At 39.4% G+C, this 25,113-nt stretch overlaps 1 protein-coding gene across 1 annotated transcript; it reads left to right on the top strand.

The window, feature by feature from the left end:
• Positions 1–24,110, top strand: SPARCL1 (SPARC like 1). Its single transcript, XM_079700132.1, has 10 exons — positions 1–64; positions 4,816–4,992; positions 5,379–6,368; positions 7,655–7,727; positions 8,442–8,560; positions 8,795–8,915; positions 10,413–10,549; positions 12,942–13,090; positions 13,931–14,079; positions 23,724–24,110. Exons 1-10 carry the CDS (start codon positions 11–13, stop codon positions 23,750–23,752), a joined length of 1,998 nt encoding a protein of 665 aa, XP_079556258.1. The 5' UTR covers positions 1–10; the 3' UTR covers positions 23,753–24,110.
• The last annotated feature ends 1,003 nt before the right edge of the window (positions 24,111–25,113 follow it).

Raw genomic sequence — 25,113 nt, forward strand, 5'->3', positions numbered from 1 at the left:
GTCTAGAAAAATGAAGTCTGTGATCTTTTTCCTATTCATTTTGGGAACTGCAGTTGCAATCCCGGTAAATATCCTTTCTTCTATTGTTACATCTCTCCTTCCTGACATTCAATTTAGAAATCCTCCATTTAAAAGAAAATGTTCTTCAGCTTGTGCTATTTACTTAGTAGCATGTTAGTCATATAACTTGTGAGGTGTTTTTGATTTTATATAGCCCTAAATTTTTAAGAAATAAACAAATCAGGGACCACCCTCCCTAAATTAATTAATTAATTAATTAATTAATTAATTAAATGTTCTTATAGAATGGTTTGAAGTTCTCTTTTTTAATTTTTTTATGTTTATTGGAGTATAGTTGACTTACAATGTTGTGCTAGTTTCAGGTGTACAGCAAAGTGAATCAGTTATACATATACACATGTCCACTCTTTTTTAGATTCTTTTCCCATATAGGCCATTACAGAGTACCGAGTAGAGTTCCCTGTGCTGTACAGTAGGTCCTTATTCGTTATCTATTTTATATATAGTAGTGTGTATATGTCAGTCCCAATCTCCCAATTTATCCCTTCCCCACCTTACCCCCCTGGTAACCATAAGTTTGTTTTCTACATCTGTAACTCTATTTCTGTTTTATAGATAAGTTCATTTTTATTTTAATCAAATTATTTTTTTTCCCAAGCAAGGAATGAATGACTAGTAAAAAGGAAATAAGGTACTTTAAAAAAATATATTTCTTGGGAATTCCCTGGTGGTCCAGTGGTTAGGAATCCATGCTTCCACCGCAAGGGGCCTGGGTTTGATTTCTGGTTGGGGAACTAAAATGCCGCAAGCCACGAGACACAACAAAAAAAAAGGTCGACAAAAAAAATATTTCTTTAAGAGCTAACAGCTTCTACAAGATACAAGTACGCAGCTGAAAGTGTTGACTAACAGTCTATTAGCCAGGGAATATGACCAAATACCAAAGAGAACAGGAAGAAATAACTTCTCCTATGGAAGTTCACCAGGCCAATATGAGAAATCTAAGAAATTAGTATGAGAAATCTTGGAGCAAATACCCACACTCACCAGCAGCATTTTCTTCAAGATCAATACATACTGGCTGAGAAATTCTGAGTCTATAATGAAAGCAGGACCCAATAGGTTAGGGACAGGAAATGATATGGTAACCATAAATCAGCTCCTAACTCACACTTGGGGGTACGTCCAAGCAAACATGCTGAAAGCAGACAGGACTAGAACTTTCTTTTCTTCACAGCCAGATATACTAGCCCCACCATTCACACTGCAATAAATCAGCCACGCACAAATCAGATCATCTGAGACCACGTCAGCAGCCTCAAAATACCTGAAAGTTGTCTTTGTTTATTTAATGGGACCGTAGCTTGGATGATCATTTGGATATCTCCCAAAGGATCCATATCATCCTTAATCAGACTAAAGGATTTGTGCCATTTTTTCCTTTTCACCAAATGGATGAATCAACCTCCTTGAAATAGACAAAGCAATTTATCTCTTGTCCCTTCTCTCCCTCCCTCTCTACTACATCTAAGATTCTGTCCTTGCTTTTGTTGTTGCTCTTGTTTAAAGATTTATTTATTATTTATTTATATATTTTAAAATTTTTGACTGCATCGGGTCTCAGCTGCAGCACGCGGGATCTTTCTTTGTGGTGCACAGGCTTCTCGCTAGTTGTGGCGTGCAGGTTTTCTCTTCTCTAGTTGTGGTGCGCAAGCTCCAGGACACGTGGGCTCTGTAGTTAGCGGCACATGGGCTCTAAGTGAGGCGTGCGAGACAAAATTGTTCATTGGTTAGTGAAAAGTTCTGCTTTTCCCCACTGGCATACTCCATTTTTTAAAAAAAGATTTATTTATTTATTTATTTATTTATTTTCTTTTTGGCTGCATCAGGTCTTAGTTGCGGCACGTGGGCTCTTCGTTGTGGTACACAGTCCTCTCTCTAGTTGTGGTGTGGGCTCTGCCGTTGTGGCATGCCGGTTCCAGAGCGCATGGGCTCTGTAGTTTGCGGCACACGGGTTCTAGTTGAGGCGTGTGAGCTCAGTAGTTGATACACGCGGGCTTAGTTGCCCCGCGGCATGTGGGATCTTAGTTCACTGAGCAGGGATCGAACACACGTCGTCTGCATTGTAAGGCAAATTCTTTACCACTGGACCACCAGGGAAGTCCCTGTCCTTGCTTTTTGGATAGCTTCTGGTTGACAGATGTGTCAGCAAGGATAGACACCATGCCACCCAGACCAAGTAGTTCTTAGAAAAAAGAATTTATGAGCACTGCTAAGAATCATGCTTAAGTAGTGAGGAGCTACTCCCGCTGTAATTATAAATTCTCCTCTGAAATTACAGAAGTGGAATACTTAGTATGTTCAGCACAGAGAGAAGTTCCCACAGAACCATTGTTTTCTCCTGAAAATGCGGTTTGCCCTTGCAGCTGTTGCCACTATGTAAACAAGCATCAAAAGGGTCTTTGAACTAAATGTTTGAATGACACGCCTGCATATAGACATGTTCCAGATGTTTCCCTCTTAGGAAGTTTTTTTTCATACAGACTCAGTCCCGTGTTAAAAAACTAAGTATCTTCTCAAAGGATGTACCTGTTAAAAATCTTGTATCATTTTCCCTGTCTGCCTGAATTCTCCAGAAATAAGTGGGTTCTGTATGGTTTGGAGAAACCACACAGATTTCCAGAGGGTATGTTGTTACAAACATACATGTGGAGAGAACGATGAAACAGAATTTCACTTTCTGAAAATTTCTGAAAGATAAGCTGCTGTGTTTCTGAAAGATAAGCTGTTGCATTTCTTCCAGCTTGCTGAAGGGGAGTGGAGGAGGAAGGGTGCAGAGATGGGGAGCAGTTCTCCATTAATAAGCCTAAAGTCTCCTCCACTATTGTCCTCCATCCAGTCCCTGCCGGCAACTTGCCAACCTGGCCACCGTTCTTTCTCCATGCTCCTCTTAAAAATGGCTTCTCTGGAAATTTTTTCAAATATGATTATTCCTTTTAGTTGAAAAGGTAATAAGAAGCAAGAGAAGAAACCACATCTAAAAAAAATCCTGGTTGTGGAGGGATGAATTGGGAGATTGGGACTGACATATATACACTACTATGTATTAAATAGGTAACTAATGAGAACCCACTGTATAGCACAGGGAACTCTACTCAGTGCTCTGTGATGACCTAAATGGGAAGGAAATCTTAAAAAGAGTGGATATATGTATACGTATAACTGATTCAATTTGCTGCACAGCAGAAACTAACACAACGTTGTAAAGCAACTATACTCCAATAAAAATTAATAAAACAATACAGGACTTCCCCAGCAGTCCAGTGGTTAAGACTCTGCCTTCCAATGCAGAAGGCGTGGGTTTGATCCCTGGTCAGGGAAATAAGATCCCACATGCTGTGGGGTGTGGCCAAAAACTAACTAAATAAATAATAGAATAGAATAGAATAAAATAGATAACCAACAAGGACCTACTGTATAGCACAGGAAACTGCTCAATATTATGTAGCAACCTAAATGGGAAAAGAATTTGAAAAAGAATAGATACATGTATATGTATAACTGAATCACTTTGCTGTACACCTGAAACTAACACAGCATTGTTAATCAACTATACTCCAATATGAAATAAAAACTTTAAAAAAGTAATTTATATTCCACTTTAAAATTAAATCAATCAATAAATCAATCAATAAAATCCTGTACTCCATGACTTTCTTTACATTATATAATCAGCACTACAGGACCTGGTAATGGAATAAAGACAAGTCAATTCAAATAAAATCTTAGTTTTATACTTATACCTGGACCTGACACGAGTGTTCACAGTATCTCTCTAATAAAGATCTGTGATGAATACCTGCCTAAGATATCAGACAGTTCATATTATTACCACTGTGTGATATTACTACTAGCTATAGTAATTTTTCACTTGGGTTACCCCTTAAAATTCACAAAATGTCTTGTATACGTAGACTTATCTTGATATTTCTGCTCACTTCACCTTGAGAGATGAGAGAGTACAGATGAACAATTTGTCAAACCACCACACATAGTAAATAGCAGAGTCAAGACTTGAAGAAAGGTCTCTTATCTCTACGTCCAGTTGTTCAACTTCTCCATCATGTATCACCACCCAGCTCTTCATCTATGCCTCCAGTCTTGCTAGAAATAAAGCTATTCTTATAAAGGAAATAATACTCCATAGCTGTTCAGCCCTACTAAACTTGGTGTCCTGTTTCATACAGTTTTTCAATTAGTTCAAGATTAAATTTTTTTTATTACATGATTTCCTGATGAATATGACTGATAGAGTTACAAAAGTACACAAATATTGAATAAAGGGTTTATAACTTTTTCTGCTAATTATCAGTGAGTACTTAAAAGTTAATTTAAGAAAATGCACAGTGCTATAGCTTATGGTTAATTTGATTTCAACTTTATGCTAAACAACATTTTTCAAAATTATAAAGTACAAATGCTTTGTAAAAGTTTGAAAAACACAGAAAATAATTCCAAAAATCAAAGGTTGCTATTATTGAAATCATTTTGGCCCTATCCTCCCCCATTCTCTGCATATATAACTTTTTCTTAATCATGATTGGGATTTTGTTTTCACTTAAGATTATATTCTAACTATTTGCTTGTATCTTTAAAAATTCTAGAGAATATCTTTTAACTGATGTTTTAAATGAAATATATTACTACTAACAATGATGTCAAGAAAAAAGTAGCTAGAAATTTTAAACATTAACATTTAGGCATGAATAACAAACCAGTTTTTAATTTTTTCAGACACAAGCAAGGTTCCTATCTGATCATTCCAACCCAACTGCTGATTCCTTGAGTTCCTTCCAACAGGCTGAAATATTGGTAACATCTGAGCACACTGCAATCCCCATTGTAAGGGCTGAAGATGCAGAAAATGAAAAGGAAACTGAAGTATCCATAGAAGACCATCCCACTCATAAGGTAAAAGTAACATGGTTATACTAGTACAGACTTTTGTCTCCCAAGGTCTCAATTCTAAAGCGTGGTCAAAGAGACTACCTTATTCACTCTAAGTTTAATTTTTTTAAGATGATGATCACATCAACTGCCTCCAATCTCTAACAGAATTGTGAGGATTCATGAGTTTTACTTCTTGGGCTGAAGTGCTACATAATTGTTTTATTTCACAAAATTCAAGTTCAGGTTAAACTTGTAGCTATCGAATGTGAAGAACATAAAAAATAAGTTTATAAGACATTATGTGAAGAAAAAGAATTAAGAAATATTCAATGTTGGCTTATGAATTGTAAATATGATGTAGATATGACATTATTATTTGTTTCAAGGATAAACTTTTTTCTTTTTAGCCTGAAAAATCTTCAGTACTAACATCAGAGGAGGAAAACCATGACCAGTCAGTAGATCAGGACCAGAGTTACAGCCCAAACCTGGGATTACAGGATCAAGAGAAAAGTGAAAGTGACTTAATTGAGAATTTGGAGTCTACACCAACTGAAGGTACATTGGACCTAAAAGAAGATATGAGTGAGCCTCCAAAGGAAAAACTCCCCGAGAGATTCCTTGGTCATGATGTTAGTTCCATTGTAGATTCGAATCAACAAGAAAGCATCACAGAGACAGAGGAAATCCAAGAACAACCTATAAATGACTCACATCCTCAGTTGAACAGCAGCAGCAAACATAGCCAAGACCTAGGTGTTCCAGGAAACCAAGAGCAGGATCCAAATATCCCAAATGGAGAAGAGGAAGGGGAGAAAGAGCCAGGTAAAATTGGTACCCACAGTGATAACCAAGAAGGGGAGAGAGAAGTTCCCGAGGAGCATTCTACCAGCAATCAGGAAGAAGACAGTACACAGTCCGATGATATTTTGGAAGAGTCCTATCAACCAACTCAAGTAAGCAAGATGCAGAAAGATGAATTGGAACAGGGTGGCCAAGAACAAGAAGAGGAAAACTCCAATGCAGAAATGGAAGAGAAAACTGCATCAAAAATCAGTAAGCCCAACCAAGATAAAGAATGGCAGAGCCAAGAAGGACAGCCTGGCCTTGAAGTTATCAGCAACCATGAGGAGATGGACAAAAAGACTCTTTCTGAGCCTTTGCTGGTGGAGCCTACGGATGACAGTAACATCATGCCCAGAAATCATGGGGCTGATGATGACGGTGATGATGGCCCCAGGCACAGTGCAAGTGAGGAGGACTTCAACCCAAGCGAGTCTTTCCTGAAAAATGAAAGAGCTCAGTCCAATTACCATCACATTAAATACGAGGAGCAAAGAGAAAAAGCACGTGAGAATGAGAATGTAGATACCAACGAACCTGTAGAAAACCGAGGGGTGAGATTATTTACAATGGTGCTTTTCCGATAAAGTGGTTAGCTTTTCCAAAAATGGGCATGACCTTTCTCTGTGCTCTTGCAATCCCTTGTGCGCATCTCTTAGTACATTACTAAAATATATTATAATTATTTATTTTTCTCTACATCTCCATCATTAGTCTGAAAATGCCTGTTTCATTTGGGTTCCCCTAGAAACATATCCTGGATGTTAGTGCAGTTTGTTTGAGAAGTTCAGGGAACAAAGGAAGCTAATCAACGGTACATAATTAAAGCCATGTAAAGCACATGCCTCTGAATTAGCCCCTTTGGAGAGTGAGGGAGCTATAGCTTTTATATAAGCTGAGGATTACTAGGAGAGGTGTGAATTCCCCAGCACTTCCAGTCTGTCCTTGAGCAGGCCATAGAGAGTGCCGTGGTTTTCCAGGCACAGAGAGGCAGATACTGGCAGTTGAACGTCCCTGGCATGGACTAGAGTGGTAAATTCTGATAGATAAGAGGGATGGGAGGTATGACAACTGCTGTTCTCATGCCCTGATAGCAGGTGCCAGGTCACAGTCAAGTTGATCACCAATGTCTAGCAAAATGCCTCTAATGTAATAACGTAAGAGATCCAGCTATGTTTATTGATTTAGCTATAAAGGCAAAGAACAAAGACTTCAGCTACAGCTTTATGAAGCAAACACACACCAAAATGATAATCAGGAAATGACAACAGGGTGAGGGAAGGGAAGAAACATCTTGTTCTTTGGTTGTTTAATCATTTGGAGCTTTCATGCCAAACTCTGGCAGCCACCCACCAGGAGCCCCTAGCACAGGTTTTGGGGGGCAAGGTGAGTACTAACTTCAATTCCTGAGAACTCTGCTGCCATTCTAAGGCAGGCGTTTTCTTACATTTTAGAAACCTGGTAAGAAACATTTCCCAATAGCGTCACAGAGATTCCTAATGTAATCATGTCTTAACTATAGAATCACATGGTAATACTGCATTTCTACTGTTTTCCCAAACCAAAGGGGAGGTTCCAACTTCGCTTCTGATGTTAGCTCCAATGTTTATTGGGTAATCCCCAGAGATATAGCACTGAACCCAGTTCATAAAGATAGAAACGGCTCCTGTTCTCAGAGGGTTACTGTCTATTTCCACGGTTGCGGCTGGTGTCTTCTCCTTCTGAGATCTGAAACGATTGGAGTGTGAAAAGATCTGTGAAGGTACACACAGTGGAAATATAAATTATGTAAACGCTTTCCCTAAAATAGACTTCAACTTCTGCTCTTGTTATTATAAAGGCCAAGAAAGCAGAAAGCTCACCGAATGAAGATGACAGTTCAACTGAAGGCAACACAAGGGTGCACAATGTCGGTGAGTACGGGCTAAGCAAGCGGTCTGTGACTATGTGAGGAGAGAGACAGAATGGGCTATGTTGGGCTATCCCCACGCCTTCATTTGTGACTACTGCACAGAATTTTTCCTCTCCCCACTCCTCCCCAAGGAAATGCTCCCATAAATTGTTGAATTCTCATGTGCACATTTGATCTATAACTATGGTAACTGTTTACAAACTGGAAATCCGGTTGCAATGTTACTGCAAAAGCTAGAATTCTTTTTCTCTAAGTCCTTTCGCTTCGAAGAAGAAAAATTGATTCTACCTTATTTACACTCAAATCCATACATTAGAATTGAGATCCCATATTTAGTAAAGACCTAATTCTTAATCACATACCCCAATCACAAAATTTTGAATTTCAACCATAAAATTCTCGTGGCTTATTTAACTTTTGACCAACTTGCACAGCACTGCTCTGTAGATGTCAGGCTATGACCATTGCCGGCAGGTCAAGAAAAGTTGTTTGTTCTTTTTAAATCCCCAATCCAAACTGCAAAGAAATCTAGACTATTATGTAAAATAGTCTGGAGACAGAGGGTCCCACCTGAGAATTAACACATCCATTAAAAAGGCTTCTAATGTTTTCCCAAATTTTCTCTTATTCATGCAAATGGAACTGTCTGGATGAATTTGAGTTTACGTACTCAGTTTAGCTTTGTCCATGTTTCCTGTCCAAACTTTTCTGTTAGATTCTTGCATGAGCTTCCAGTGTAAAAGAGGACACGTCTGCAAGGCTGATGAACAGGGAAAACCCCACTGTGTTTGCCAAGATCCAGTGACTTGTCCTCCTACAAAACTCCTTGACCAAGTAAGGATTCTACAAAATGGTCTTTAAGGGGCATCAAACAGTTAGTGATTTGAATGAAAGTAATTTGCAGTTGAAATCTTTTGTTAAAGAAAAAAGTAAATGCCCAGGTTATCATCTAATATTTAAACAACAGTCAATAGAAACAGCAGTTCATTAGACAGACTTTAAGGAACAGAGTGTTTTCCCAATGGACATTCCTAAGCTTGAGGTTTCTCTCATACTTGTCTTTCTTAGGCTTGTGGCACTGACAATCAGACCTATGCCAGCTCCTGCCATCTCTTTGCTACTAAGTGCAGATTGGAGGGGACCAAAAAGGGGCACCAACTACAGCTGGATTACTTTGGAGCCTGCAAATGTAAGAGTCTAACCACCACTGCTGAAAGTGTTTTGGGTGAATCTGAATTATATACATATATATATGTACTCATATATATGCAGATGACAACAACAAAAAGTTAATGTAGTTCTGAATCCAGGCTGCACATTAAAATAACTGGGAAGACTTTTTTAAAAATTAGAAGAATAATGTGTAGGCTTTAACCATAAGAGATTCTGATTTAATTGGACTGGCTTGGAACCTTGGCATTGTTTTTTCACTTGTTTTTAAAGTAACCGAGACAATTCTAATGTGCAGCCAGGGTTCAGAACCACTATGCTAATGTTATCCGCTTAATAACTGAGACGAATCATTGGAATTTTGTTAAATTAGTTGTCCTCTTCCAAAAGCTAAGCCTTTGTCAAGAAGTTTTAGTGACAGCATAGTCTTCCAGAATTTTTTGAAATTGTCTTCCTTCCCCAGGATACTCTCAATTGTGTTTGGACCTCCTGGTTGCTAAGTGATTCTCCACATTAGCAGTGCTTACTAACCTCTCCTGTCTTTCCAGACACAGGAGAGGATTCAGTTTCTCAGCCCCCTTGATGTTAGATGCAGCCATATGAGTTGCTTTGTCCAGTGAAAGTTGAGCAAAAATCATCCATGGGAGTTCTGGACAGAGCATTTAAGAGCTGGTGTATGGCTCTCCATACCCTCTTCACCTCGTGTTGAGATGATGCTGAATGGCGGTGTCTCCCCCATTCTGAGCCCCAGAGAGACAGACGAGCAGAGCTCTCCTTCCAACTTATAGGGGACATGTAGCAGGATGGAGAAATAAACGTTTGATGTGATGTACAACATAGTAGCTAACACTGCTGTATATGGTATATTTGAAAGTTGCTAAGAGAGTAGATCCTGAAAGTTCTCACCACAAGGAAATAAAAAACTCAAGTCACTATATGAGGTTATGAATGTTTAACTAAACTAATGATCACTGTGGTAATCATTACACAATATATGTATGTCAAGTCATTATGCAGCACACCTTAAACTTACGGTGTGGTATGTCAGTTATATTTCAATAAACCTGAAAAAAATATTTGTTCCCTTAAGCCACTGAGATATAACATTATTTCCACAGTATAAGCTAACTTCTGCCTTTTTCTCCTTTCTCCTAACAAAGAGCTCTTGTGACCTCCACTTCTGAATTCCAACTCTCTGATTCTAGAGTAGTGGTTCTCAGCCCTGGCTGCACATCACAATTACTTCTGGAGCTTTTAAAAACATCCTGATGCCCAGGCTCCTCCCCCAGATCAATTAAATCAGGATTTCTTTGAATGGAAGCTGGCATCTGGTATGTTTTTTAAACACTCCTGGCAATTCTGTTAGGGCGCCAGGGTTAAGGACCACCATTGTGATGGAGGGGCAGTGAGGATGCTGTCAGTCACCAGAAGTTGTCAAGCGTCCTGTATGAGGACTTTCCTTGGGACCGGAGTAAGACCCCAAAATTAAAATTAATTTACTTTCTGCCTGGAGCAGCTATTCCTGTTTGTACGGACTTTGAAGTGACCCAGTTCCCTCTAAGGATGAGAGACTGGCTCAAGAATATCCTCATGCAGCTTTATGAACCTAACCCTGAGCACACTGGATATCTAAATGAGAAGCAGAGAAATAAAGTAAGTTCTCCACGGCCAGCTACCTAAGTGTCTGTCTACAGGGGATGGGGTGGGGTGGGGGGGAGGGGATGGGGGAGGGGTATATCAGCCCTTCCTCTGCATATCAGCAACCACACCTGGTTAACACCCATGGATTAACAGAATAGTAGTGGTCATCCTTCACACCTCAAAGTTTGGGACACAGCCAAACCACCCGATTCCTGCTCGCAGGGCAGGGGCCTGAGCAAGAGCTTTTGAACACATCCCTAGAGCAAACTCTGTTGACCAAAGTGAACCTCAATTCAGCGTTTATATGTTCAGGCCCAGGCATATTACTTAAATCAAAACGTGTTTTTTGCCTTTATAGGCCAGACATAAATTTATGCTATAAGGGAAATCCATTATTAACAATGTCAGTAATATACTAAGATTAAAAAGTGCAGAATATTAATCCTAGAAGTTCCCAGGGAAAATTCATTCATCAGATAGTTATTGAGTGTATACCAGGTACCTGGAATTGATTTACATGCTGGAAATACAGCAAGGGACCAAAGAAAAATCTCTGCCTTCATGAGCCTACATTCTAGGCAAAGAGACGATATATACTTATATACACATGTATGCAAATATGAACATACAAGCAAATGTACAAATATATGCAGATAAACATTTATGCAAATATGTTATGTCAGGTGGGATGAAACATGCTATAAAGAGAAAAATAAAACATGTAGGAGGGTGTGCATTAACTGTGTCAAATGCTGTTTACAGGCTGTTAAGATGAGGACTGAGAGTTGGCCCCAGATTTGGCACATGACAGTCATAGTTGACCTTGACAGGAGCTGTTTTTGCAAGAGAAAAGCCTGAATGCATAGGGTTCAAAAGAGAATAGGAGGAATGATGTAAAAGCAGCAAGTATAGAAGACATTTTGCTGTAAAGGGGAAAAGTGAAATGGGTGACAGGTGGAGAGGAATGTGAGTTCAAGGGTCCTATCTACCAGCGGGAGGTGATAGAGGATGTTTGTATGCTCACCTCTGGAAATAATCCAGTAAAGAAGGAAGGGTGCCCAACTGCCACAGGGTATTCTTGAGTAGATGAGAAGGGGTGAGCTTCTGAGCACCAGTGAGCGGCTGGGCTTCGTAGATGAGGAACGAAGGAATTTCATGCATGGTGACAAGGAGGGAAATTGGTAGATGTGTTCATGAGAACAAGTAGAAGTTCTGATGGCTTCCAGTTACTCAGTGCACTAATAGGTAACGTCGCAAGCTGATAGTTTTATATGCATTGCCCCTAAATGATTTCTATCCTCTCTCTTTAACTACACATTGCCACAGACAGCCTTGAGATCATTAAATACAAAACAGGGAAATCTCAGTGGGGGTGCCAAGCAGCCTCACGCCAGGCCTAACCTGAGCCGCAGCAGGCACTGGATGGAAATACATAAAGGATTAAAAATGGAGTATGCCAGGACTTCCCCAGTGGTCCAGGGGTAAAGAATCCGTCTTCCAATGCAGGGGACGCAGGTTTGATCCCTGCTCAGGGAACTAAGATCCCACATGTCGCGGGGCAACTAAGCCCACGCGCCACAACTACTGAGCTCACACACCTCAGCTAGAGCCTGAGTGCCGCAAACTACAGAGCCCACGTGCCCTGGAACTGGCACGCCACAGCTGCAGAGCCCACGCCACAGCTAGAGAGAAGCCTGCGTACCACAACGAAGAGCCCACGTGCCTCAACTAAGACCCGATGCAGCCAAAAATAAGTTTAATTAATTAATTAATTAATAATAAATCTTAAAAAAAAAAAAAGAATGGAATATGCCAGTGGGGAAGAACAGAACTTTTCACCAACAAATGAACAATTTTGTCTAGGTCAGTTCAGCCCTTTTCATTAAAACCTTTTCATAGTTTTAAGAAATGTGAGGAACATCACTTGGTTAAAAGATCAAAAAAAGTCTTAAATTTCTTCTGAAAACCCCAGGTTTTTTTAAATGTTAGCTGCGGGGCTTCCCTGGTGGCGCAGTGGTTGAGAGTCCGCCTACCGATACAGGGGACACGGGTTCGTGCCCTGGTCTGGGAAGATCCCACATGTCGCGGAGCAGCTAGGCCCGTGAGCCATGGCAACTGAGCCTGCGCGTCTGGAGCCTGTGCTCCACAACGGGAGAGGCCACAACAGTGAGAGGCCTGCGTACCGCAAGGAAAAAAAAAAAAACTGGTAAAAATTAAATGTTAGCTGCTATTCTATGCAGAAAGCTGTAGTGTTGATTAGAAGGCATGTAATTTGTTCTCAAATAACATTCTGGATTTGTTTTCCTCCATCATGTTAGGAATACTCTTCAAGTAAAGTTTAGCAAGTGATAATTCCATCACACTTGTCTGATTCTCTAATGATCATCTCCCTTCCTAATCTCAGGTCAAGAAAATTTACCTGGATGAAAAGAGACTCCTGGCTGGGGACCACTCAATTGACCTTCTCTTAAGAGACTTTAAGAAAAACTACCACATGTATGTGTATCCTGTACACTGGCAGTTTAGTGAACTGGATCAACATCCTAGGGACAGGTAAAATCTTTCCACCTTCCCATTAACTAGGTCATCTCCCTGATATAACGTCTAGTTATCTATACCCAAGAATTCTAAACAGATTTAGGAAACTTCCCAGTTCCATTTTAGAACACAGAAATGTCAAGCAAATACGGTTATGAGTCTAAACACAAAGCTGCTTTGAGGGACTTCCCTGGCTGTCCAGTGGTTAAGATTTCGCCTTCCAATGCAGGGGGTGTGGGTTTGATCCCTGGTCAGGGAGCTAAGATCCCACATGCCTCGCGGCCAAAAAACCAAAACATACAACAGAAGCAATATTGTAACAAATTCAATAAAGACTTTAAAAATGATCCACATCCAAAAAAATTTAAGAAAAAAAGAAAAGTGCTGCTTTGAACATAACAGAATATGGCCACAATTCCACAAGCTCCCACGTTTACATGTTAGGGTCCAGCCTCCCGAGAGGCTCTACCCACCCTTTCTCATTCGTGATCCTAAATTCTGAAGCTAATCTGATTGGCCCGAGTTGGATTAAGCACCTACGTCTGGAATGATCCGGTACGGCCGGTGGTAAGAGCCAGGTTGTATAAACATGATTGTTGGGATGCAGCCCTATAAATTTAGGGTGGAGGGAGGAGAGTTCCCAGGGAAGAAGGAAACCTTATGAATTGACATCCCCAAAGCTGTCTGTCTTACCCACAAATCGTTTATTTCGTTTGTAGTTCTTCATGAACGCACTACTTAGTTGCCGTCCTCAGCAGCCTTGGGGAAGAAAAATGCCCTTGGTGATCATAAGAGTTAGCTCTTCAGACACAAGTTAGTAACCCAGTTAACTGGCTGCCATTTATCTCATTGCAGAGTCTTGACCCACTCTGAGCTCGCTCCTCTGCGGGCATCTCTGGTGCCCTTGGAACACTGCATAACGCGCTTCTTTGAAGAGTGTGACCCCAACAAGGATAAACACATCACCCTGGAGGAGTGGGGTCACTGCTTCGAAATTAAAGAAGGTAAATTCATCATCAGCCCAGGGAGAGGGGTGTCCTCTTCTCCAGATAAGCCCTAAGCCCTGCAGCCCTCATAGACAGGTCCTGCCGTGTGTTCAAATTGAAACCTAGAGACCACAAGGTGGCAGACTGCAAGGTTATTTCTTACTCCCTTTATGATCTCTGTTTCAAAGTGTAGCAAGGGCGAATATTTAAGGGGTAACTGCACTGAGGTCTCAGAAATTGGCTAAGTCTAAGAAAGTGATGTGAGTCCAGAGAGCTGAGCCTAATCTCCGAAGGCTACCTTTCTACAGAAGGAAGGAAGGACTTTACTTCCTTCCTTAACCTGAGTATTGGGCCAAACTTTAAAAAAACATATGTGAAGAGTAAAACAGCAAGCTTGATTCTGAAAATGGGAGATGCCAGAAGAATCTTAGAATTTACTACCAACACACTAAAGATTTCCACCAGTTGTGCCCAGGTGTTATTCCTTTAATCCAAAAGGAATTCCCCCTGCAGCGGAGGAATTTAAATTTAGACATTATTTGTTTTGCTAGGTTATGTCTTAATGTACTTCCTTTTCTTTTCCTAAGTTACAGTTGATTTTTATGAGCAAGCCTGTTTTTAATAATCAAGATATGACAGGTGTTCAAAAAATGAGCAATCAAAACTGCTCACAGAATGTAAATCAACAATGAACATCAAATCTCTAAAGCAGAGGTTTTACCCATGTGTTCACGACATACGTATATGTAGGATGACTATGCAGCCAATAAATAAAGAAAAGTAAGTTCATCAAAGGTCAGAGTTTCCCCAAAAGAGGTAACTTGTGTGAACTTCACTCTAAAAATATTCTTTATGTATATGTATGATGGCTTGAAATTGGAAAGAAAGAGTTGGAATATGAGGATTTAGTTATTTATTGATAAACTGATAAGCAGAAAAGGTCCTTTTCCTCTACAATGTTATTCTGTGAAATAAGTACAACTGCAATGAGCAAAGAATGAATATTTTTGTAAGCCCCTAGTTCTGTGTATTAGTTGCCTATTTCTGCACAACAAATTACCCTAAAGATTAGAAGCTTAAAATCTCTCTCACAGTTTCTGAGGATCAGGAATCCGGGAGGACCTTACCTGTATGGATCTGCTTTAGGATCTGCTCTAGGCTCACTTACATGGCTATTGGTAGGAGGCTTCAGTTCCTCACCATGTGGTCCTTTGCACAGTGCTGCTCATAACATGGTATCTGGTTTCCTCCAGAGCAAGTGATCAGAGACAGAGATAGAGAGAGAGAGAGAGAGTCCAAGACAGAAGCCGCAGTTCCCTGTAGGACTAATCTCAGAAGTGACATATTTCTGCCATATTTTGTTTGTCACACAGTCTAACCCTGCTACAATGTGGGGGGAGACCACAGGAGATGGGGATCATTGGGGGCCAGAGTGGAGACTGTGGACCACATACTGTTTATACCCTATTAACATCAATAGGAAATTAACAGGCAATTAAGACCCAGTCTCATGCAAATAATGCCAATTTCCTTTCTAACACCTATTCTATAAGCACAGTACTTACAAATTCATATACATCCCTAATAATGGCTAACAATGTTTTTTCCAATTCCCATGTTGAAAAAATAAAATGTACCCAAGGACAGCTGCCCCAACCCCTCCCCTCCACCATTATCAAGAAAAAACTTAGCTGGGACAGGACATATTTATGTATACCCTTTTATATGGCACGTGATTTTAAAGGAGTGATCCAAAGGCAAATTTAAAGAGAGACCATTTAAGGAAACCAGTTGCACTTCACTCTTCCTTTGAAATTTCTGGCAGCTCTTCAGCATATGGGCCTACTCAGGCCCTGTGCTGGGTGGTTGTCTGGGAGAATCAGGAAGGGCTTAAAGTTCTGTGACTCGCAAAGCTCCTAATGTTCTTGTTTGTTCACTGTGGTTTGGCCATGATTACATTTTGAAGAAGGGAAAGAATTATCACACAATAAGCCAATAAAGCAGATATTAAATATTCAGTCAGGACATGTAAACAAGTTGCTGCTTTGAGATTCAGCTAGGCAAAGAAAAAAAATGTCTATTTATAAGCATACAAATGTATTCCCGCAGGACGGAGAAATCCACAGGACAAGATAAATTGTAGCCAGTGCTGTCCTGAATTTTAACCTCCTTTGCTCTGAACTAGATGTGCTCAAATATTCCAGCTCTGTTATTAACTAGCTATGCGAATTAGGGCATGCCACTTATCCTCAGCAAGTCTCATTTTCCTTGTGTGTAAAAATGGGATTCAATTACGAGGTGAAGGAGTCTTATTTATTTAATGCCTATGACATACTGTGGATTAACATATATCCACATTAATCTTTAGGAAAACCTTCCAAGCTAGATGAACAGGGGAAACGAGTCACATCATGCAGGTCCTACTAAGCCAGTTAAAGACATTATCCTCACAGTACTGGAGGATCCCCAAAGGGTTTTTAACAAGGGAGTGATTTCACTGGATTTGTACTTAAGAAAGATTCTTCTGGTTATATTGTGGATACGCCAGAGAACTATTGTGGTGAATCCAGGCAAAAGTTGTTGAGAACCTGAATTAGGGCAGTTATAGTAGGGAAAAAGGAAAGTAAACATATTCAAATATATTTTAAAATATCAACATATTCAAGATATAGTTGAGAATATAAACATATTCAAGACATACAACATGCAGAAATAATAAGACAGTGTTTCATAGGAAACACGTGGAGGCAGGAAGCAGGCAGTTAGGTTGAGAGGAAGACAAGTACAATGCCTAGGTTCCTGGCACACGCCAGGCAGGGTAAGGAGAGGTACCTTCCACTGAGACAGAAAACACAAGAACAGAAGCAGAATAAATGTATCATTTATTCATACATTCTTTCCTTCAACAAGTCTTTACTGGTGGTCTACATAGTACCAGGTACTGTTCTCAAGGCTGGATATGCAGCATATTTAAACATTAATGGGAAGGGCCCAGTAAAAAAAAAAAAAAAAGAAAGATTGAGGATATAAGAAAAAAAGAGGAAAATAGGGGAGAATTCTGAGATCAGAAGAGATCCTGAGCACAGGCAGAGGATTAGCCTCCAAGTCAATAGGAGGGACATCTCTCATCTGAACAGAAAGAAGACAGCAAGATGGCAGAGTAGAAGGATATGCACTCTCTCCCTCATGCAAGAGCACTGGAATCACAACTAACTGCTGAACAATCATCAACAGGAAGGCACTGGAACTCACCAAAAAAGATACCCTACATCCATAGACAAAGGAGAAGCTGCAATGAGACAGTAGCAGGGGCACAATCATGATAAAATCAAATCCCATAACTGCTAGGTGGGTGACTCAAACTGGAGAACAATTATACCACAGAAGTCCACCCACTTGAGTGAAGGTGCTGAGCCTCACGTCAGGCTTCCCAACCTGGGGGTCCAGCAACAGGAGGAGGAATTCCCAGAGAATCAGACTTTGAAGGCTAGTGGGATTTGATTGCAGGACTTTGACAGGTGTGGGGGAAACAGAGACTCCACTCTTGGAGGGCACGCACAAAGTAGTGTGCGTATCAGGACCCAGGGGAAGGAGCAGTGACCCCATAGGAGACTGAACCAGACCTACTTGCTAGTGTTGGATGGTCTTCTGCAGAGGTGGGGGTGGTGGTGGCTCACCACAGGGACGAGGACACTGGCAGCAGAAGTTCTTGGAAGTACTCCTTGGCATGAGCCCTCCCAGAGTCTGCTATTAGCCCCACCAAATGGCCTGTAGCCTCCAGTGCAGGGTCACCTCAGGACAAACAACCAACAGGGAGGGAACTCAGCCCCACCCATCAGCGGACAATCGGATTAAAGTTTTTCTGAGCTCTGCCTACCAGAGCAACACCCAGCTCTACCTACCACCAGTCCCTCCCATTAGGAAGCTTGCACAAGCCTCTTAGGTAGCCTCATCAACCAGAGGGCAGACAGTAGAAGCAAGAAGAACTACAATCCTGCAGCCTGTGGAATGAATACCACATTCACAGAAAGATAGACAAAATGAAAAGTCAGAGGACTATGTACCAGATGAATAAACAAGATAAAACCCCCAAAAAACAACTAAATGAAGTGGAGATAGGCAACCTTCCAGAAAAAGAATTCAGAATAATGATAGTAAAGATGATCCAGGACCTCGGAAAAAGAATGGAGGCAAAGATCGAGAAGATGAAAGAAATGTTTAACAAAGACCTAGAAGAATTAAAGAACAAACACCTAGAAAAGTTAAAGAACAAACAAACGGAGATGAACAATAAAATAACAGAAATGAAAAATACACTAGAAGGAACCAATAGCAGAATAACTGAGGCAGAAGTGACCTGGAAGACCGAATGGTGGAATTCAGAATGGTGGAATGCCATGGAACAGAATAAAGAAAAAAGAACAGAAAGAAATGAAGACAGCCTAAGAGACCTCTGGGACAACATTAAACACACCAACATTTGCATTATAGGGGTCTCAGAAGGAGACAAGAGAGAGAGAGAGGACCCAAGAAAGTATTTGAAGAGATTATAGTTGAAAACTTCCCTAACATGGGGAAGGAAATAGCCACCCAAGTCCAGGAAGTACAGAGAGTCCCAGGCAGGATAAATCCAAGGAGAAACATGCCAAGACACATAGCAATCGAACTGACAAAAATTAAAGACAAAGAAAAATTATTAAAAGCAACAAGGGAAAAATGACAAATAAGATACAAGAGAATGCACATAAGGTTAATAACTGATTTCTCAGCAGAAACTCTATAAGCCAGAAGGGAGTGGCACGATATATTTAAAGTGATGAAAGGGAAAAACCTACAATCAAGATTACTCTAGCCGGCAAGGATCTCATTCAGATTCGATGGAGAAATCAAAACTTTACAGACAAGCAAAAGCTAAGAGAATTCAGCACCACCAGAGCAGCTCTACAACAAATGCTAAAGGAACTTCTCTAGGCAGGAAACACAAGAGAAGGAAAAGACCTACAATAACAAAGCCAAAACAATTAAGAAAATGGTAATAGGAACATACATATTGATAATTAGCTTAAACATAAATGGATTAAATGCTCCAAACAAAAGACATAGACTGGCTGATGGATACAAAAGCAAGACCCATATATATGCTGTCTACAAGAGACCCACTTCATACATAGGGACATGTACAGATGGAAAGTGAGGGGATGGAAAAAGATATTCCATGCAAATGGAAATCAAAAGAAAGCTGGAGTAGCAATTCTCATATCAGAAAAATTAAACTTTAAAATAAAGACTATTACAAGAGACAAAGAAGGACACTACATAATGATCAAGGGGTCAATCCAAGAAGAAGATAAAACAATTGTAAATATTTATGCACGCAAGATAGGAGCACCTCAATACATAAGGCAAATGCTAACAGCCATAAAAGGGGAAATCAACAGTAACAAAATAGCAGTAGGGGACTTTAACACCCCATGTTCACCAATGGACAGATCATCCAAAACGAAAATAAATAAGGAAACAGAAGCTTAAAATGACACAATAGACGAGATAGATTTAATTGATATTTATAGGAGATTCCACCCAAAAACAACAGATTACATTTTCTTCTCAAGTGCACGTGGAACGTTCTCCAGGATAAGTCACATCTTGGGTTACAAATCAAGCCTCAGTAAATTTAAGAAAATTGAAATCATATCAAGCATCTTTTCTGATGACAACACTATGAGATTAGAAATCAATTACAGGGAAAAAAACATAACAAACCCAAACACATGGAGGTTAAACAATACATTACTAAATAACCAAGAGATAACTGAAGAAATCAAAGAGGAAGTCAAAAAATACCTAGAGACAAATGACAACAAAAACACAATAATCCAAAACTTTTGGGATGCAGCAAAAGCAGTTCTAAGAGGGAAGTTTATAGCAATACAAACCTACCTCAGGAAACAAGAAAAATCTCAAATAAACAATCTAACCTTACACCTAAAGCAATTAGAGAAAGAAGAACAAACAAAACCCAAAGTTAGTAGAAGGAAAGAAATCATAAGGATTAGAGCAGAAATAAATGAAATAGAAACAAAGAAAACAATAGCAAAGATCAATAAAACTAAAAGCTGATTCTTTGAGAAGATAAACAAAATTGATAAACCTTTCGCCAGACTTATCAAGAAAAGGAGGGAGAGGACTCAAATCAATGAAATTAGAAATGAAAAAGGAGGAGTTACAACGGACACTGCAGAAATACAAAGCATCATAACAGACTACTACAGGCAACTCTATGCTAATAAAATGGATAATCTGGAAGAGATGGACAAATTCTTAGAAAGGTATAACCTTCCAATACTGAACCAGGAAGAAATAGAACACATGAACAGACCAATCACAAGTAATGAAGTTGAAACTGTGATTAAAAATCTTCCAACAAACAAAAGTCCAAGACCAGATGACTTCACAGGTGAATTCTATCAAACATTTAGAGAAGAGCTAACACCCATCCTTCTCAAACTGTTCCAAACAATTGCAGAGGAAGGAACTCTCCCAAACTCATTCTACAAGGCCACCATCACCCTGATATTAAAACCAGATAAAGATACTATAAAAAAAGAAAATTACAGACCAATATCACTGATGAATATAGATGCAAAAATCCTCAACAAAATACTAGCAAACGGAATCCAACAGCACATTAAAAGATTCATACACCATGATCAAGGAGGTTTTATCCCAGGGATGCAAATCAATATGCAAATCAATCAATGTGATAAACCATATTAACCAATTGAAGAATAAAAACCATATGATCATCTCAATAGATGCAGAAAAAACTGCTGACAAAGTTCAACACCCATTTATGATAAGAACTCTCCAGAAAGTGGGCACAGAGGGAACCTACCTCAACATAATAAAGGCCATATTTGACAAACCCACAGCAAACATCATTCTCAATGGTGAAAAACCGAAAACATTTCCTCTAAGATCAGGAACAAGACAAGGATGTTCACTCTCGCCACTGTTATTCAACATAGTTTTGGATGTCCTAGCCATGGCAATCAGAGAAGAAAAAGAAATAAAAGGAATCCAAATTGGAAAAGAAGATGTAAAACTGTCACTGTTTGCAGATGACATGATACTATACATAGAAAATCCTAAAGATGCCACCAGAAAACTACTAGAGCTGATTGATGAATTTGGTAAGGTTCTTCATTGCATTCCTATACACTACCAACAAAAGATCAGAAAGAGAAACTAAGGAAACAATCCCAGTTACCATTGCAAAAAAAGAACAAAATACCTAGGCATAAACCTACCTAAGGAGGTAAAATACCTGTACTCCGAAAACTATAAGACACTGATGAAAGAAGTCAAAGATGACACAAACAGATAGAGAGATATAGCATGTTCTTGGACTGGAAGAAGAATCAGTATTGTGAAAATGACTATTCTACCCAAAGCATTCTACAGATTCAATACAATCCCTATCAAATTACCAACGGCATTTTTTACAGAACTAGAGCAAAAAAATTTGTATGGAGACACAAAAGCAATCTTGAGGGGAAAAAAACGGAGCTGGAGGAATCAGACTCGCTGACTTCAGGCTATACTACAAAGCTACAGTAATCAAGACAATATGTTACTGGCCCAAAAACAGAGATATAGATCAATGGAACAGGATAGAAAGCCCAGAGATAAACCCATGCACCTATGGTCAACTAATCTATGACAAAGGAGGCAAGGATATACAATGGAGAAAAGACAGTCTCTTCAATAAGTGGTGCTGGGAAAACTGGACAGCCACATGTAAAAGAATGAAAGTAGAATACTCCCTAACACCATACACAAAAATAAACTGAAAATTGATTAAAGACCTAAATATAAGACTGGACACTATGAAACTCTTAGAGGAAAACACAGGAAGAACACTCTATGACATGTATCACAGCAAGATCTTCTTTGACCCACCTCGTAGAGTAATAGAAAGAAGTGGATATTGAGCTCATGCAGCTCAATATCAAAAAAACAAACAACCCAATCAAAAAATAGGCAGAATAAAGCAGAAACTAATAAAAAAAAAGTTAAAAAAAAATTGGGCAGACGACCTAAATAGACATTTCTCCAAAGAAGACATACAGATGGCCAAGAGGCACATGAAAAGCTGCTTAACATCACTAATTATTAGAGAAATGCAAATCAAAACTACAATGAGGTATCACCTCACACTGGTTAGCATGGGCGTCATCAGAAAATCTACAAACAACAAATGCTGGAGAGGTTGTGGAGAAAAGGGAATCCTCTTGCACTGTTGGTGGGAACGTAAATTGATACAGCCACTATGGAGAACAGTATGGAGTTCCCTTAAAAAACTAAAAATAGAATTACCATGTGACCCAGCAATCCCACTACTGGGCATATACCCAGAGAAAACCATAATTCAAAAAGACACATGCACCCCAATGTTCATTGCAGCACTATTTACAATAGCCAGGACATGGAAGCAACCTGAATACCCATCGACAGATGAATGGATAAAGATGTGGTACATGTATACAATGGAATATTACCATAATTATTAGCCATAAAAAGGAATGAAATTGGGTCATTTGTAGAGATGTGGATGGACCCAGAGACTGTCATACAGAGTGAAGTAAGTCAGAAAGAGAAACACAAATATCGTATATTAACGCATATATGTGGAATCTAGAAAAATGGTACAGATGAACTGGTTTGCAGGGCAGAAATAGAGACACAGATGTAGAGAAGAAATGTATGGACACCAAGGGGGGAAAGCGGTGGCGGGGCTGGGGGGAGGAGGAGGTGGTGGTGGTGGGATGAATTGGGAGATTGGGATTGACAAATATACACTAATATGTATAAAGTAGATTAACTAATAAGAACCTGCCATATAAAAATAAATTAATTAAATTAAATTTTAAAAAAAGAAGACAAAACGTATGAGTGCAAATATGAGTAAATTTATAAGTAAGAAGACTATTATCCCTACCTTACAAGTGAAGCCAGTGCTCACAAGAAATACAGCAAAAGTCTGTAATCTTTCCCTCTCTTGGGGCAAGAGGAAAACTTACATTGGGAAGGAAAACTACTTGGTGTCCCAGACAGGGTAGTATGCTTCAGATTAATCTGCTTTAGGTATCTGTTCAAGAATTATTGAGTAAGGGTGGGCCACAACGCTAAGGAGTGGTCTTATATCCCCCAGAGGGTGCTGTCTTCTTCCATTAGTGTGGCCACAAGTTCTTTTACAATTACTTGATTGGAAATTTGATATAACTGGCACTATACTTCTATTTATTTTGGTTATATTTTAGCAACCCTTACAGATTAGTATACTTGGCACTTCTTGCCTGGTTTCCCCTCAACCTCCTCTATCAGTGGTTCTCAACCCTATATCAGAACAACCTGCAGAGCTTTCTAAATGTATACATGCCATTGGCCCACCCATGGGGATGCTGATTCGGGGGGGCAGGAGTGAGACCCAAGGATATATAGTTCTTAAAGCTTCACAGGTGATGTTGACGCCCTACCTGCATTGAGAACCACCATCGTACCACCTTATTGATGGGTTCTCTGATCCCCTAGTTCTAACATTGTTTATATTACTGCTCTGGCTACTTTCTAAAAGTATGTTTTGTTTTTGTTTTTTACAGAAGACATAGATGAAAATCTCCTGTTTTGAATTAAGATTTGAAAGAACTCAAACTACCCAGCCTCCTCCTTTGTTTTGACCACTTCTGAAGTATATGCAGTGTGATACTTGTAGATTTATATTTAGCAAAATGCTTGCATGTCTGAGACGACAATGAGAGTAACTGCTTGATAACAGTATATGCACCAGGCATTTAACATTAACTTTGGAAATAAAACTTTAAAATTAAGTAAAGTCAATATACGCAAAATATTGTATACTGTTTGTGAACAGGAGTTTAACTCATCACTCTCTGCATCCATTTATGAGACACTTAAAGATTATAAAACTCGAAAAAATAATGCATTCATTTTGTCCATAATACCATGTGCACTTCAAAAAAGTGAAATAAGGCTCTTTGTTGTTGATGTGTGTTATTTTCAGTATCTTAATATCCTAATAAAAATCCAAATGTTTACTCAAGTTTATTTCCAGTCATTTACTTGAACAATTATATGTGAAAGACCAACCCAGGGCTCATACTTCATATCAAACTATAATCATGCTTTCTAGACCCTACTGCTTAAAAAAAAAAAGTATGAGTGTTTGGGGAGCTCTTTCTTATGGGAAACAAATATCCAGTTGTTAAATGGTAGTTGCTCATGAATGTTTTTTTTCATAATTTAAGTTTAAACAGAAAAAAAAAAGAATTCAAGTGCTCTTCACCAAATTCAATTTAAAACATGGGTGATTGTGCACTGCTTGATGTAACTAATTTTAGCTTTTGTGCAGACGTGCATGTGTGTCTGGGGAAAGGGAGGCCCAGTAAAATCTCTACACATTTCGTGCCCTCAAAATAAAGGGAATGTAAACATAACAGACAGTGGAGAGCCCTGAAGTGTCTTGATGTCCAAGGTAGTCAGAGGTGAATAGTACTAGAATAACTTGATAGCAAGACAATGTGTCATAAGAGAAAATTTGTGTCTTTCTTTGGTCACTTTTATTTTTTTGGCCACACCACCACAATGCATGTGGGAAATTAGTTCCCCAACCAGGGATCGAACCCTTGCCCCCTGCAGCAGAAGTGCAGAGTCCTAAACCATTTGACTGCCAGGGAAGTCCCCACATATTTTCCTATCTGAAATGGAATATATCAGTGCAATTGTCTTTCTTTCAACTAATTAAAAATTTGTTGTTCCTGAGAGGCTTATCTGTGATAGTCACTTAAAGAATATGCCTCTAGGAATTTTATCTGAAGGACACTTATGGAAGAGTTTGTTTTTTTTGTTTTTTTTGTTTTTTTTATAATTTATTTAATTGATCCCCTTTTATAAATTTATTTATTTATTTTTGGCTGTGTTGGGTCTTCATTTCTGTGCGAGGGCTTTCTCTAGTTGTGGCGAGTGGGGGCC

This window comes from Hyperoodon ampullatus (assembly GCF_949752795.1).
Source record: "Hyperoodon ampullatus genome assembly, chromosome: 1".
Classification (NCBI taxonomy): Eukaryota; Metazoa; Chordata; class Mammalia; order Artiodactyla; family Ziphiidae; genus Hyperoodon; species Hyperoodon ampullatus.

Excerpts from the sequence above, each read along its gene's own strand:
- SPARCL1 (XM_079700132.1), top strand. The coding sequence starts at position 11 with ATGAAGTCTGTGATCTTTTTCCTATTCATTTTGGGAACTGCAGTTGCA. Across the intron at positions 65-4,815 it reads GAACTGCAGTTGCAATCCCG|ACACAAGCAAGGTTCCTATC; the intron begins GTAAATATCCTT and ends TAATTTTTTCAG. Across the intron at positions 14,080-23,723 it reads CTGCTTCGAAATTAAAGAAG|AAGACATAGATGAAAATCTC; the intron begins GTAAATTCATCA and ends TGTTTTTTACAG.